Source organism: Lissotriton helveticus, chromosome 6 (assembly GCF_964261635.1).
Source record: "Lissotriton helveticus chromosome 6, aLisHel1.1, whole genome shotgun sequence".
NCBI classification, from domain to species: domain Eukaryota; kingdom Metazoa; phylum Chordata; class Amphibia; order Caudata; family Salamandridae; genus Lissotriton; species Lissotriton helveticus.
In genome coordinates, this window is record NC_136067.1 from 667,558,395 (window position 1) to 667,574,355 (window position 15,961).

At 48.3% G+C, this 15,961-nt stretch overlaps 1 protein-coding gene across 3 annotated transcripts in view; it reads right to left on the minus strand.

Annotated features, from left to right (window-relative positions):
* IBTK (inhibitor of Bruton tyrosine kinase) overlaps positions 1-15,961 on the minus strand; it is an 876,521-nt gene that overhangs the window by 406,425 nt on the left and 454,135 nt on the right. For all 3 annotated transcript variants that reach the window (XM_078648126.1, XM_078648125.1, XM_078648127.1), the window contains one exon: positions 8,708-8,825. In XM_078648126.1, the coding sequence (XP_078504252.1) occupies positions 8,708-8,825 (118 nt within the window). The remainder of the gene's footprint in view (positions 1-8,707; positions 8,826-15,961) is intronic.

Genomic DNA, 15,961 nt, shown 5'->3' on the forward strand with positions numbered 1-15,961 from the left:
TGGAATTGGCAATAGAAATTTCCCACTCCCCACCCTCGGCATGGAAACAGGCTGGCAAGGGCTCCATTGCCATGGCGAAAAGGAGGGGGGAAAGCGGACAGCCCTGTCGGGTGCCACGTTGGACCAAAAAGGGGGCGGAGATGAGGGGGCCTATTCTGACTCTGGAGGTGGGCACGGTGTATATGAGCCTAGTATATGCCTGAAGGCGAGGTCCTATTCCCATATGTTGCACGCCCCGAAATAAGTATACCCATGAGAGAGTATCAAAGGCTTTTTCCAGATCCAGCACCAGACACGCCGCATGAGGGGAAACGGTCACAGATCTGGTCCTGTACGTGAAACAGAAGCCGGATATTGTAAGAAGTATTCCTGCCCGGCACAAATCCATTCTGATCCGGGTGGATCAGCTGCGGAAGGATAGTGGTGTATCGATCCGCCAGGATTTTCGCATAGATTTTATTGTCCGCAGGCAAGAGGGCTATGGGCTGGTAAGAACCCAGCGGTTGGGGATCCCTATCTGGTTTAAGAAGAGACACTATGACCGATTCGCAAATGGATCGGGGTAAGGCACCTTCATCTAGGGCTGCTCGGAATTGCCTATCCAGCTGGGGGACCAGGCGGGATGCAAAGGTGCGGTAAAATTCCAATGAAAGGCCGTTCAATCCAGGGGCCTTATGGGTAGCTAATGCCTTCATAGAGTGTCTGATTTCCGTCTCTTGGATGGGGTCATCAATGTCTCGACGGGTGTCGCGGTCTATCTGGGGTAACAGGTGTCGAGCCAGGAATTGGGAGAGGGCCTCCTCAGATATCTGAGCAGGGCTAGCGTATAATGATGTGTAATGCTCTTGAAAGGCACTCAGTATTGAGCCTTGGGAGTATAATAGGATACCTTGAGTATTGCGAATGGCCATGATTGGTGGATGGGTCGAGTCCTGCTTGGCAAGCCACGCCAGTAACTTTTCCGCCCAGTCACCATCCCTATGAGCACGTGCCACGTATGCATCGAAATTATACCTACACAAGCTTACTAAAGCCTCTTCTTATGCTGTCTTTTCGGCAGCAATTTGGGCCGTCGTGTCTTTGTCTGGGTCAGTCTCCTGCGTAAGAGAGGCCAGGGCTTGCTCAGTTCTTTCTATATCTCGTTCCAAGACTCGACTGACTCCCGTGACTTGTCGAATACATGTACCCCGTATAACAACGTTAAAGGCATCCCCTTCCGCCGCACTTGTGGTTGCAGTATCAGTGTTCTCTTGGAAGTACTGGCTGATATGGTCCACCTGTGTTTGTTTGAAAACCGGGTCGTCGAGACATTCCCTGGGGAGACGCCATGTAGGGACAGGGGGATGTGGCGGATGCCATCGCATCGTGAGTGTGAGTGCGTCGTGGTCTGATATTGTCCTGTCTAGGTAGTCCGCTACAGAAATGAGAGGTAAGATAGCGGAGGAGCAAAGGAAACTGCCCAAGCGTACTCTGTGGTCATGTGGCACAGGGTGGAATGAGTAAAGCCTAGCAGTGGGGTAACGAGTGAGCCAGGCATCATTGAGAGACCAATAGTGCGCCTATGTCGCAAATCGCTTCGCATGCGCCGCTATAGGAGATGTCGGGGGGGGGGGGGAATCTATCCAGTGTTATGTTCTGAACGCAATTGTAGTCCCCTCCTAAGATCCAGGAGACCTGTGTGTATGTGCTCAACGGGGTAGAGAATGTGTGTCCCAGAATTTACTTTGGTCAACATTGGGCCCATATATACTCCCCAATAGGACTGCTTGGCCGTCCAGCCGTCCCTGCAAGAGAACGTATCGGTCATCTGGGTCAACATTACGGGACTGCTCCTGAAAGGGAACACCGGGGCGTATCCATAGAAGGGTGCCTCGAGCAAAGGCCGAATACGTAGTAGCACATATGATTCCCCTCCAACGCCTATGCAGCTTTGCCACTTCCCCTGCTAAGTGTGTTTTTTGCAAGAACACGATCTGCGCATGGTGACGCTTGATGTAGGCATAGACTGAGTACAGTTTATGCGCGGTGTGCATCCCACGCATGTTCAGTGTAAGGATGGTGACGGTGCCAGTTTGTGTCATCGGTATGCATGCATGGTACGTAGGGCTGTGGGGGCACCTAGACTCTCCGCAAGGCCCCGAGCTCCAAGCTGTCCCTCCAATGTCCGTGCTGCTATGGTGTCAGTGCTGCTACTCATCGGTATGTTAACAGGGAAACAATGCAGTGTGGGTGTGCTCAGTGGGGGGGGACTGGGGTGGGGCAAAACGCAGCAACAATGCGGGGGACCCATCGACAAGGGCGATACGTCCAAACTAGCTCTCAGCTGGCATGAAAGCATCAACATGTTACGGGGGTGGCGGCCTGTGTCTGCGAGGTATCTCAGCTTGTGGGCTATGCGTGCAAGTTAAAGGCTGCTCGCTGGCTTGCTTGAGTGGTGAAATGGCTAACCAGGCCTAAGGCAGCATGCGGGCGCCCGTGCAGTGAGGTCGTACATGCCGGTGTCGAAGAGACATCTCCTCCCCCCCGGTACTTTCTTCAAGTGACGAACGTCCATTCATATCTGGTCATCAGCGGATCTTGGGGTGACCAAGGGCAAGGCCACTGAGTCCACTCATGATTGTGTAGTTTCACTATCGCCTTCTTTCTCGAGTTGAATATGTGAGGAGCCCGTTCAATGTCTGTTGCAAGGGATGCGGGACGGAGGTTCGCCACCGCCTTCAGAGCTTTCCGTCTTTCCTGAACAATTTGTTCCAGGTCTGGCGACCCCAGGGTGCACAGGAGCGGGTTTGAGGTGCCCTGTCGGTTGCGTCGTCTTGAGCGTGGTCTTCTGGATCCTGGCGCTCCTGTGTGTTGCTCGTGGGTATACTCTGCACGAGGACCTGTGGCACCGCGCTGGTCCATCCAGTCATGCTCCTCCTCCAGGGTCACGAAGAAGTGAGTGATACCGTCTTGCATGACTTTAAGGCGGGCGGGAAATAACACGGAGTATTGCATCTTTTCTGCTCTAAGTCGCCGTTTCACTTCCAAGAAGGACGACCTTTGGTGCTGGACCACTCGGGAATAGTCAGGAAAAATCATGATGGTTCAGTTTTCCACCCGAAGCGGTCCAGCCTGACAGGCTGCCCTTAACACCGCATCAGGGTCTCTGAAGTGCAAGAATTTTGCCAGCATGGGGCGCGACGGAGCCCCCGGCCGGGGGCGGCGCGTTGGGACACGATGGAGAAGAACACTGACCGCTCTGCATCTGGCGTGAATGACTTAGTAATGTCTCCATGTACTCCACTGCATACGCCTTTCCGATTCCTCCTGGCAGGCCAAGGACGTGTATATTCCAGTGTCTCGAACACCCTTCCAAGTCGTCGATTTGCTCTTCCATGGTAGACATGCGGCCTATCAGTGTTTGTATCGTGTCTTGGTGAGTCTGTACCATGGACTGAATGGAAGTCACAGTTTTTTCAGTATCCGGGACCTTATCGGACAATTTTCGGGGGTCATCGCGGAGGAGGGTGATGTCCGTCAGGGTGTTTAGTTGCTGCTCCATAGAGAGTTTGGATTGCTCTATTGCCATTAGAACCCTGTCCAATTTGGCCCAGAGGGAGACATCTGTTGTCGGAGCATCATCCTTAGGGGGCCCCGTAGAGTGATTGCTGGCAGCGTCTGATGTAGCCCCTTGGGCCGCCGCCCTTGGTTTGCCCATTCTCGCAACAGGGGTCGCGCAGGCGCGTCTGGTGTTCACTCCCGGGCGAAGTGTCGGCTTGACCGACCGTGCGTCTCCTGACACCGTAACTAGTCGGTGCCCCTTGTCAGTGGAAGTAATTCAGGAAGGAGCCAGGATGTATGTACGTCTGCGGATGCCAGTAGGTATCCGGAGTGGACACTCGGCAGGCAACTGGGGCGGACCTCTGGATTAGGCCATATCGTATGATCTTGTGCAGCACATCCGATTCTTCTTGGCGCCTAACGCTGGACCACCACTGCCCTATCAGTGGAGCGACTCGCAGCTCTCTCTTGCAGCACCCCTCCGCCTGGCGTCAACTTAGTGTTCAACCCCTCCGGGCGACAGGGGTGTTGGCACAGTCTCTGGCACCCATTCTGCAATCACCGGTGTCCTTTGCTGTCAATAGACCTACCCAGGTAGGTCCCAGTATCGGGCTGTAGTCAGGCTGGTATTCTCACAAGTCCCCCTGCCCCCAAGGAGCCAATGGGTATCTTTCCCTGGTGCAGTCAGCAGGGGCTCTTTTCAGTGTTGCTTATAGTAATGTCCGTTGTTGGTGGTCCCCAATCCCCGGCAGACGCTGCTGCGGGTGCTGACTGTGGCGTTTGGTGCCGCGTTTCAATCCACTTCAACAGTGTGTGTCTCGCAGGGCCGCCATTTTGGAGTCATGCAGGCCGCCTAACGGTCGCCTCTGAGGCGGTATACGGACGAGGATTAGGTGGCAGTCACTCTGGGCCCTTAATGCTGGTGTATTGCGGGCGCGCAGTGCTCCTACTTGCACACAGCGGTCCGGCCCCCCTCTTGTGGTTGTTAGTTTGGGTGGGGTGCTGCTATGTTGTTAGGATTCCTCCACGGGGGTTGCGGAGGTGCTGCAAGCTCACAGTAGCTCAGGCACCGTGGCGGGGATTATCTGACAGGACGGTCGCCATTTTGTGGTCCGCGCCGTTCCTCCGCCTCGCAGCCGGATTCCTGTCGCATCAAGGCATCATGGCCATCGCCAGCATCGGTGGACACCATCAGCAATCAGCTGGGCTACATGGAAAGGGGCAAGGTGGAAGCCCTCTCACAGAGCCTCAGCTAGGCACGTCCGCCATGGTGGCCATCTTGGCCACGCCACCCCATACTTCCTGTAGTGCTCTGGTAAGTTAGGCCCGCTCCCAAGACTCCGCTCTGTGAAGAAAAATAAAATGATAAAACTTTTATTATAATTTTATTTTACAGGTTTGCCTCTGCTGGCAGGGGTGCAATGCTCCTCCGCCATGTCGGAGGAGCTGCTGCTGCCATGTACTAAACCCACTTTAAGAGTCAGAAAAAGCATTTCTTATTTGAAAAAATGTGCACTGCGACAAATTGTGATCTCAGTTAGGAGGGGGACATAAAAAATATCCCCCCCTAATTGTGATTAAGAAAATATGTATCGGTGGTCTCTGGGTGCAATTGCAAACCACTGAAAAGTTCTTGACTCCTCAAAAGAGGTGACAACAAATTAACAAAAGGTATGTTGTCCATGTTAGGCAGCTTTCCCCCATTAGGAATTGTGTTGGGTGACCTTGGGTGGAGCAGGCCACAACTGTCTGCTCCCTCTGAAATGTTCCCAAACTAGATTTTTTTATTTAAAGCTGAACCAATTCCTTTAAGAACATGGGCTGCTTTAAAAAAACGTATTTGGGCAAGTGTAAGAAAGTGCCCTCTTTTTGCATGGTTGCCACTTTTTGCTGAATTCCTGATGTGCTTTAACTATGTGTGTCCTCTGGGCTCCTGCTAATCAAGTACTCGAGGCCTAGGTTCTTTCCTTAAAACTGCATTGAAGCCTAAACCGAATTGGCATCTCTGCCCACAGGTCAGCCCCTGGTAAATGGTGCCACAGGTACCCATGGCACTGTGACCAGAGAAGGCCTGTAAGGACTGCAGCACTTATTGTGCCACCCTTAGAGGTCCTGTACCTTCACACTCACACACTGCCTTTGCAGGCTGCGTGTTTTGGTGCAGAACAAAGTGAAGAGTCGACATGGCATATATCCCTGTGTGCCATGCCTACAACCCACTGCCCTGCATAGATCAGTCACTCCTCTAGCTGGGTGCACTACTCCAGTGGTGAGGGTACAGGTGCATGAGCCCTGTACCCCTGCAGTGTCTAAGTCCATTCTTCGACATTGTAAGTGCAGTGCTGCCATTAAGAGTAGATGGTGCTGGGAGTTTGTCATTACGAACTCCACAGCATCATAATGGCTACACTGAAAACTGAGAAGTTTGGTATCAAACTTCTCAGCACATTAAACTCACACTGATGCAAGTGTGGGATTTAATGAAAAATGCACACAGAGGGCATCTTAAAGATGCCCCCTGAAAACTAACCTACCACTAGTGTCCAGGTGAGTGGCTGCTTTCAGCTGCCACCACCAGACATGTTTCTGAACCCCTGGGTCGAGAGCCTGCTGCACTCTGGGGGCTGAAACAATGCACATCCTGGGACGAGGTGCCAAGCCTCCCCCCCAGCATGGGCAGGGTTAACAAAGGGAAAGCTTCAAAGGCTTGCCACCTTTGTGAGCTTCCCCAAGCCACTTGCTGCTTTCAGCAACTGGTCCCCACTGGTTCTGACCCCCACTTTGGGCGAGAGAACCAGCGGGAAAAACTAGTGAGGAAGAGAGGTGTGCCCACCTCTGCCAACTCCACCCCTCATCATGCAGATAGCTGGACTCAGGCAACCAGGGACAGGCTCACGCCCCCCTTCCACTGGAGGATGGCATAACAGGGGGTGTACCCACCCCAGGTAAGGGAGCCATTGGTCCCTACCTTATACCTAAATGTAACACCCTTAAATCTAGTATTTAGGGGCACCCAGGAAACTTTCTTACTCAGACAAGAACCTGCAACAAGTAAAGAAGAAGGACCGAACAGCCATGCTGAAGCTAACAAGAGGAAGACGCCCATTGACTTGGCCCCAGCCCTACCGGCCTGTCTCCTCCTCAAACCTGCTCCTGCGAATTCCCAGTGTATCCTGCAACCAGCAACCTCGAAACCCCCGAAGGACCTGCCTGCCTTCCACCACAAAGACTTTGACTCCCGTGAACACCAGAGTTGTTCATCTGCAACCTCTGGCCGGACACTGCAAATCTGCACCACTCGTCACTCGCCGTCCACAGCACGAGATCAAGTGGGCAAACACAACGAGGAGGTCGCCCAGCGATCCTGACCAGAGATCCGGCGACCCCTGACCTGCCTCAAAACTGCAGCCTAAATCTGGAAGGTTCCCCCAACTGCGACCAGGAGCTGGTAAGAAGATCAGACCCCAAAAGGCACCCCTGCACCCGACGCCCCACGGCCTTGAGTGGCCAAACAGACAGTGCCTAACCAACCCCCGACTTACCTCTCGAAGTGGTGGTCGCCCCCCAGAAGACCTTCGTCCCCAAGCCTACAGTGCCTTTGCAAACCATATGTCCCCCATTGCAAACAACAGGGTGCCCGACGTCGAAACAGCACCCTGCACCTGGCCGCCCTAGAGAACGCTGAGGGTGCACCTTTTGTACTACTTTGTTTCCCCATTTGCCCTGAGGTAAAGTTTAGGAGCTTTGCTCCCATTACCAAGTGGCCTGCTCACCTGTAGCCACCAACCGGTGGCCCCCTATCCCCCAGTGGAGAGCATTGGGCCTCAGCACTCTGCACCGGCCGTCCTAGTGCCGCTGAGGGTGTAACTAGAGTACATCCTTGACCCTGGGGGATCCGAGTCTACCCCAAGAACCTCAACTCCCACTACCAAATACTTACCTTAAAACTGATAACACTATTTTCCTCCATAGGATAACACTAACTGTTTTTCTTGGAAAAGTTTGCAAGTGTGGAGTTAGAAAACATAAAGAAATTCTTTAAAATTGTACAGTTTAATAAAAACGATTTTACGTACCTGTATACAGGAAATGTCCCAGAGTAGTATCTAGGTATACTACTCTGTATAGTCTATGTACTTTATTTACTAAGTATTGCATTTCTCTGCAACCAAATTGCAAGTCAAAACAAAGTGTATATGCAATCAAAATTCAAACTGTTTACAAACTGCATTACTACCGTAAAGTACTTATTGCGTACATGTGCCAGGCTTGCTTGGTTCTAGAAAATAAAATAACTAAAAGAATATTTTTATACAAAAACTATTGGTCTGAAGTTCAGTCTGAGTGTGTGAATTCATTTGCAGACTAAGTGTGTACAACAAATGCTTACCACTGTCCTCTGATACTGCCTTACTGCTCGGCCACACTACCAAAAATAGAGAGTGAGGTGCTATCTAACTTTACCTCTGCCTACCTTTGGGGTTCTACTGGACTCTATGCACACTATACCTCACTTTGGTATAGTATATACAGAGCCAGCTTCCTACAGTAAGCAAACAACAGGATGGTGGTCATCTGTACTTCGTAGGTCATCACACTTGTGTTTAAAGCAATCACAGGGGAAGGAAAAAAGCAACCTGTCTAACGGATGTTCATAATGCAGATTGGTCAACGATCCTCCTGCAACTGGATATTTTGCAAGGGTACCTATCAGTATATACATTGCACTGCAACATCAGAGCGCAGACGCAAAAAAAGCTGGTGCTCAATTTGCAACCACTTTTTGTTGCCTTCTAGAACTTTGGGCTCGAAGTATTATATCTGTTGAAAAAGTTAACTTGACCTTTCATGCCCTGTACTGCACTGTTGATCATCTTGTGATCCTTTTCAGCACCTATAACGCACTCATGACATGTCAATCTTTTGTAAGTACATATGTTCTGAGACATTACGGCGATCTGCGTCATCACTTCTCAGAATACTGATTTTTCTGTCATGCTCAATAGATATTATACAACACACAACAAAATCACCATAGACTTTGTGGCTTGATAAGCACCAGGACTTTCGTTGCCTGTTTATAATAAATTAAGTGTGTCAGCATTTGATTGTGTGCTCAGTTTTAAATCATGCTCTTAAGGTTTTATTGGACTGAAGTTATTGTTACCTTGCTTCAAGCAAAGCAGCCAGGTTTAAACTGATGAACTGCAAACAGGATAGCTTTAACTGCTCTGCATTATACATCGCTGCAAACTCCAAAAGCTCCGCAGCATTCTTTAGAGTTACTGTAAAGGTAAATATAAAATAATACTGTTAAAGACATAGTGTACATAAATATAAAATCTGAACTGTTATAAGCATGTATAAAGTGACGTAAAAATGAAACGATGTGAATGTTGTTTAAAAAGTGATTTTTCAGTTATGAAAAATACCACCAAGTATACTTTATGTTTAAGAAAATATTCATCAGCAGTCCTAATTCTATTAATATCCATAAATGAGACATGTTCTTGAGGCCCATTAGACAGACACAACTGACATCCTTGACTACAATTCCCTGGAAGCTAAACTGGTCCTTGATCACTTAGGCAGAGGAGGTATCTCAAGACCTTATTACACATTAGTATCTAACGCCTTGGGACTCTTCTCCAGGTTGACGTTCAGATAGGAAGATCTGTTTTTTTTGGGGGAGAATGCGGTTTGAAGGGAACCCATGAAGGCACCTCAGGATGTTAGCCAGGTCATCAAGATTGCACGTTATCTAACTTAAGTGCGTACACAAAGCATACTACGCTCCAAAGAGGCTATACAAGATGCCTGCCGCTGCTTCGACAATGCATTAGATGTAACACAGAAACCAGCATCTTCTTTCATATGATACAGGGATGTAATCAAATACAGGCCTATTGTCGCACTACAATCCATACGCTATCCAACGTGTCAGGTAGTCCTTAGACATTTCATCTAAATGAATACTACTGGGTATAGTAGATGATGTTGTGGGCCCCAGAGAGGAGTGAACATTGGTTGGGATGGGTGCTATTTTAGCTAAAAGAGGTAAAGCCAAAATCAGACGGTCCAAGACTTACCAAAACATGCAAGAGTGGTTAAGAAGTATGCTCGCAGTTAGAGGGATCAAGCTACAGAGCCAGAGGTTGCACGTTTAAACATAAGCAAAATGGAGTTCATAGCATTTCATACTTGTTCCCCGACTCAGAAATTATGTACACGGTGTGCAGCCAAAAAATGCTAAGATGTATGTATAATGCCATTTTAGTCTGGTTTCAGGTTTGAAGATGTGAAAGATATGTCTTGTAATATCTAGCACTTCTTAGAGTTCCATAAAATAGTCTAGTACATTTTCTATATGCTAATGTCATGCCAATTTCCTCATCCTTAGATACTTCCCACTGCAATGGGGCCGAGTCATTGTAGAGGAAATGAGGACAGTTGTGGATGACTTCTGCGGTGCCTAAAATATTTGAAATGAGAATTCTATGTATTCTACATCAAAGTAAAGCAGTGTGGATTAATTTGAAACACCTTTCTCAAGGCAATACGTTTCTGAGAAAATATGCGTTAAGGACCAAGTAGTAGTCTTATAGACATCACAACTTTGGCACTCCTTAAGAATGATCATGGGATGTTGAAAGGATATGGGGAGTGTAGATGAATTGACCTGAGCTCAAGATGGTCACAGCTCATCAAAGCTACTGATCGTGTCACAGGCCTGCCACCCAACTGCATGGCTGCCTGGTGCTGCACTTCCAGTAGAGCCTCTCTTGAGCCGGGGAATGCTCTAGTGCTGCAGTGCACAACTTGTATACTGCAGCGGCGACAGTTACTTTTGCTGCAGATGCCTTTCTCCTCTTTGAGCCTTATTGGAGGTTTACCCTCATGTATGTGCATGAAGTGGCAGTACCGGCAGTGGCACTCATGCAGGCTACCCAGCTGTTAGGGTGTGAAAGAGGGGAATCGTTAAAAGGGGATTGGGAGGCAACTGGTTACCAGAGAGAGGAGAGGAAAGAGACTCAAGGGTGGTAACTGACATGTGAGTCAAGTAATGTCAACACCTTGGGGTGGACAGTCGGAATAACTTGAGAAAAAATATTTAGTTATGAGGTGTACTTTGCACTCCTTGCCATCTGGGGTAGCTGAGATTAGAGCTCTGATTCAAGAACCCCTACTTGGTTGTGGGACTCTCGAGAATGAACACCCCTTAAGCTGCGAATATTAGTGCGACTCCCTCCACTAATGAGAGCCTGAATGTGGTTTTCCTGCCAAGCTGCACCTGTATTCTGTCCTTGATTACAGCATCAATATATGGAGCCGGCAAAAGTCAAACTAAGGCTCTTCATACAATATTATGTTGGGTTGAATAAGAAGAAGTACAATGCTATGACTGAGATGACAAGAAATGAGAGACCTCTGATAAACTATCAATGTACTACAGTGAGACCTCATGCTTTAGATCAAAATTTTTGTGGCTGCATTGAAGGAAGCGGAAAAAAGACAGTGTCTGAATAAAATGGTGCTGCGAGTGAAGCAGGAAATAACACAAAAAAGAGGCACAGTCCAGGTGTTAGATTACCATTGGAGAGGATCTGCAGGTGCCGTGAAATTGTGCACCTTCAAAGACTGTATTATTGACAGTTTTGTGAAACAGGACAATGACGTTGAGAAATCCCAGCCTCAACAGCTTTTTGGAACGCATTCACCAATATCGCAGCCTGCAGATATCTATAACAGATACCTCTCTTGCCAGCGCCATTGTATTGGCATTGGCCCCGGTAGACAGCCCACAGGCTTTCAGGGAGCTGCTTTTTGATTCAGCTGACTATCCATCCTAGCGAGGTACTCTTTTGTACAGCCTTGCCTTTTTTTCGCACAGAAACATACCACAAAGAGTCGACTGTCTACAAAAACATTTTCTTTTCGCAGTCAATATAAAATATAAGTGTTGTCCGGGACTCAAGGAAATGAGTATATCTTCCTCCTTAAATGGATGAGGCAGGGTAAACATTGTTTATCCCGAAAACCGGAACACTGCATGCCATCACATCATTACAACGACCGCGTTGTTACAACGCATCCCATTACTCCAGAAGTCGGAACAACGACTTGCTCTAGGGGTCAGAAGGTGTTGGATTTAAAATTCAACACATTCCCTAATGTTGCACAGACTTGAGTTGGAATAGGAAATTATACTATTCCAACATCCAGCGCCCCCCAGAGCAAGTAGTTGTTCCGAAAAGAAGACTGAAAGAATGCGTTGTTACAACACGGTTGTTGTAATGGCATGCGTAAAAAAACATTGTAAGAAATTTAACAGCCCCTGGGCCGACTTTCACCATTTGACTTGGAACTGCCCCAAGATTGAGGAGTTCCGGGTGCCCGTCTTTGACGCATTACCTCGAATGACACAACTGGAATTAGCCCCCTCCCCAGAGGTTGCGCTGTTAGGATATGTATACAACATGCCTAAGAAACTCGGTAAATGTATCGCCCTTGCGCTGCTCCTGGCGAAACGTAAGATAGCGCTTCGATGGGGCTGTAAACCTACCTCCACTAAAGGTTCATGGCTTGCCAGTCACACCTATTGTAATACAAACTGTGAGCTATACGCTACATTACTCCCGCCCAAGTCTCGGCCGCAAGACATCTGGAGCTCACTTAAGACATATTTGCAGGCCTTGGCCTCTGTTGCCCCAACGCAAGCCACAGATGGCATAGTTCCGACAGAGTCATAACACCAGGCAATTGGGTAATGGGTGTTTGGCTGGCGATGGTGTTCAGGGGTCGGGATTATCAAGTAAATATGTGATAGGTAGGCAATGTATCCTTATGTTGTTTTCCAGTTTCCTTTTTCTTCTATGTAACACGAGCTATGATGATACCATTTGAGCGGAACAAGCACTTAACGCTTGCAGGAACAGATGTAAATCAAAGTTGACTGTATAGGTCGGAATAATGATAAATAAAGTAAAAAAAAAAAAATATGGAGCACATGGCTTTATAGAACTCCTTCAGTTGGGCAGCGGTCGCTCTCGGCCCCGGGAAAGCAGGGAAACGTGGAGCCGACCCAGTCACCCGCTCAGCAGAGCGGGTCCTCGAGCGCTGAGGTTCCTTAGTCTCACCACATCTCATCACGTGATGCACGTGGCGAAGTAGAAGCACGCTTCAACTTCTTGTGACACCTCTTACCTGATGACTTGGAAGAGGACTTCAATTCTCTGGAGCGGTGCTCGGACCGTCCTCTCGACCGAGAACGACGAGGCGACCTCCGAGGCACCTGATGCCAGGCTGCGATTAGCTTCAGGGACCGCTCCCTCAAAGCTTTTGGCTCCATGGTCGCGCTCCAGGCAACAGAGACACACTAAGTGGGGTATCAGTGACCAGAATGATGCGGTGACAGGCGCCGCACTGCTTATACCAAAAGGTCTTCTTGCTAGACATCCCTAGCACCCCAAAAGGAGTCGACAAAAAGTCGAAAAAGTCTGTCAAAAATTGACAGGGAGTAAGCTCTCTTCGATGGATCAGTGCTGGCTTGCGCGTCAAGAAAAGAACGGATGTCAGCACGCTGTTTATATTGACGACGTAGAAGTCACGATGAACACGATGCCACAGTCACGTGGAGTCGACCTACATCACCAACCGGCGAGTAGGGGTAACGCTAAGAGAAAGCTTACAGATCCAGCCTGATGCCTGGAAGTTTAAATGTAAGGAATCAGAGGCTAGATGTCTCTATTAGATGGGGGAAGAAAAGGAAGGACAAGGAGTAACCTGATTCCCCGATCTGGAGCACCCATTGATCCAAGTTGATCTGACCTACAATCGGTCAATCGTATGTTATCATGGTTACATTTAAGGGATTTAGTAGTGGCTGCAGAAGGAGTGGGGGCCAAGGACTGTGTGGAACGCTGCACCTGGGAACCTGAATGCTGTCACCCTCTTCCGCAAAGGGACTGAGAGGTCTGTTGGTGCCCAAATGAAAATTGACTTTGTAGATAACCCATTCCATACCCTTGGAAAAGTTTGGGGAAACTGTCTTGTTGGTAGAGCAAAGTCCAGAGAACGGGCAGTAGCCTTACTCTCTCCTTGAACCTTTCCAGGGCAGAGTCAGCTTTTGCTACAAACAGTCTAGAGTCGTCAAAGGCATGTCCATAAGTGAGCGTTGGACATCGGTGGAGAAGCCCATGGAGAAAATTCAGGCATGGCGCCTAAGTCCTATGTTGGTGCTGACTGCCCTATCAGTCAGTAGTATTCAGGTCCAACTTGACTGAGAATTTCGCAGGATCTTGACCATCAGCGACCAAATGTAGAACGATTTAACATACTTCCTCGGGGATGGCTGCAGGACATCTAATAATTTTTCCCATAATGCATGAGACTATCTCCACAGGAGGAATGATGTGTTAACTTGCCTGAGGGCCAGACTGGTCAAAGAGAAAATCCTCTTTACAAATGCCTCAATCTTCTTTGACTCCCTGTCAGGTGGCGGTAATGGGAAGGCCTTTTGACTTGCATGACTAGTAACCTTTACCACGAGGCTCCCAGGAGTTAAATATTGTAAAAAAATAAAATAAAAATAGGATCTCCAGGAGAAGGCCTATCTCTTCTTGCCACCTGTCAGTTAATCAAAGGACAACTTCCTGGATTTGCCAAGGTGCCCACCAGGATATGGTTTAAGGTCTCATTGAAAGGTAATGAGGGCTGCTGAAAGGACTGTGTCGGGGATCAATACCTCAGTAAGGAGAGTTGTCTTTACCACCTGAATATGTAGGAAAAGATCAAAGGATTCTGCCACAAAATATGTCTCCTCAGTGGCAATGGCCTGATTAGGTGAAGCCATGTCTGGCATCCTGGAGTTCATCAAAAACATTACAAAACACAAACTCCTCTCAAGAATAGTCAAGCTCAGAATGAGTATATATCCAAAGTCTAGGCGGAGGAACACACACTTCGGTACTGAATAAAACAACAGGATTTTTGAGCAGTGTCAGCGACATTGTAACCAACGCCGCTATCTGAGGCAGTGGCATTAAGTTGTTGCAACTATGGCATGGGACACAACACAGATGATGGTGCTAGAGATGTTGTCGGAACCGGTGACGGTATCGACCTTAGGTCGAGGGCAAGAGGCAAAGCTGGCATCGAGGAAGAATCCACCATAGGTAAACTAGTTACATGTCTCCTCAGATCCAAGGAGACCAAAGACATTACCAGTGGGTTCTAATGCGGCAGCAAAGATTTTGTCCATAGCCATTTTAAGCTGTAGGAGCTGATCTAGCTTCTGTACTCGATCAGATGGGATCTGAAAAGGGATCAGCAAAGAAGCCGGTTCCACTGGGAGAGAACGGCTCCGGGGCTTAGCGGTGCCAGCTGTTTCCTTCAACTTACAATGGTGTGAGTGGCAAGTTGCTGGTGAACCATGCTTGGACTTTTTATATTTTGTGAGTCCCTTCTTTGACTTACATGACTTCGATGAAGACTGGTCATGAGAAAGACCATGTACTTCAGCCAAGATCGTCGCACCCCAGAGTTTGATCAGTAACAGGTTTTCGACTTGCACATTTTAGCAACAGCAACCTTGCAGTCACAGATAGATTTTTCGTTCTTCTACAAGTCGTCAATGGTGCCAAGTCACGAAAGGCAGACACTGTATGGACCCGTAACCGACATCTGCTGGGTACAGTCCTTACAGGGGTTAAAACCTGTAGGTTTATGTGCCATTTTGTCTGCACACTTGCAAAAATGTTAAAGGGGAAAAACAGATCTGTCGAATGACAGTTGTAGCTCTGGATCAGTGTCCACTGGCGAGGAGTAAAGGAACTGACACTAGCGCAACAGATGGTGCACATATACTGGTCCCAACGTCACGCCTGCATGGGCTTGACTGGTATGAGGTAGAATGAAGCTGCATAACACCCTCCCTCTGCGCGAAGGGGAGAACCTCTAGGCAAACGTTTCCGGTTTCAATCTGACGCCTGCGGATATTCAAAAGGTGACAAAGGTGCAGTTAGAAGTTCTATCAGAAATTCCCTTTTGCAACAATTTTTTCTGTTGAAACAAAGGTGCACAGCAGCAAAACATTTGGCTGCAAGATTCTCTAGAATTTGTTTTACCATTCCAATTTGTAAAAATTTATAAATTAGGACAGCAAAAATGTGGGGTTTAATACAGTTGAATTAGTTCCTATCCACAAAGAAAAATAGTTACCCCTGGTCCAAAAAGGAAAATAAACTTCCACATGTCACTCGTCGAGAAGCAGCAATTGTTAAGGATGAACACAAACCAATGATGAGGAAATGAGGATAAACAAATAGAATTGTGGACAATCTTGATCGCATCAGGAGAGCTCGACCATTGGGGCTACCCTCTCCACTATAGACCGCAAGATGACCAAGCTCACCACTGATGT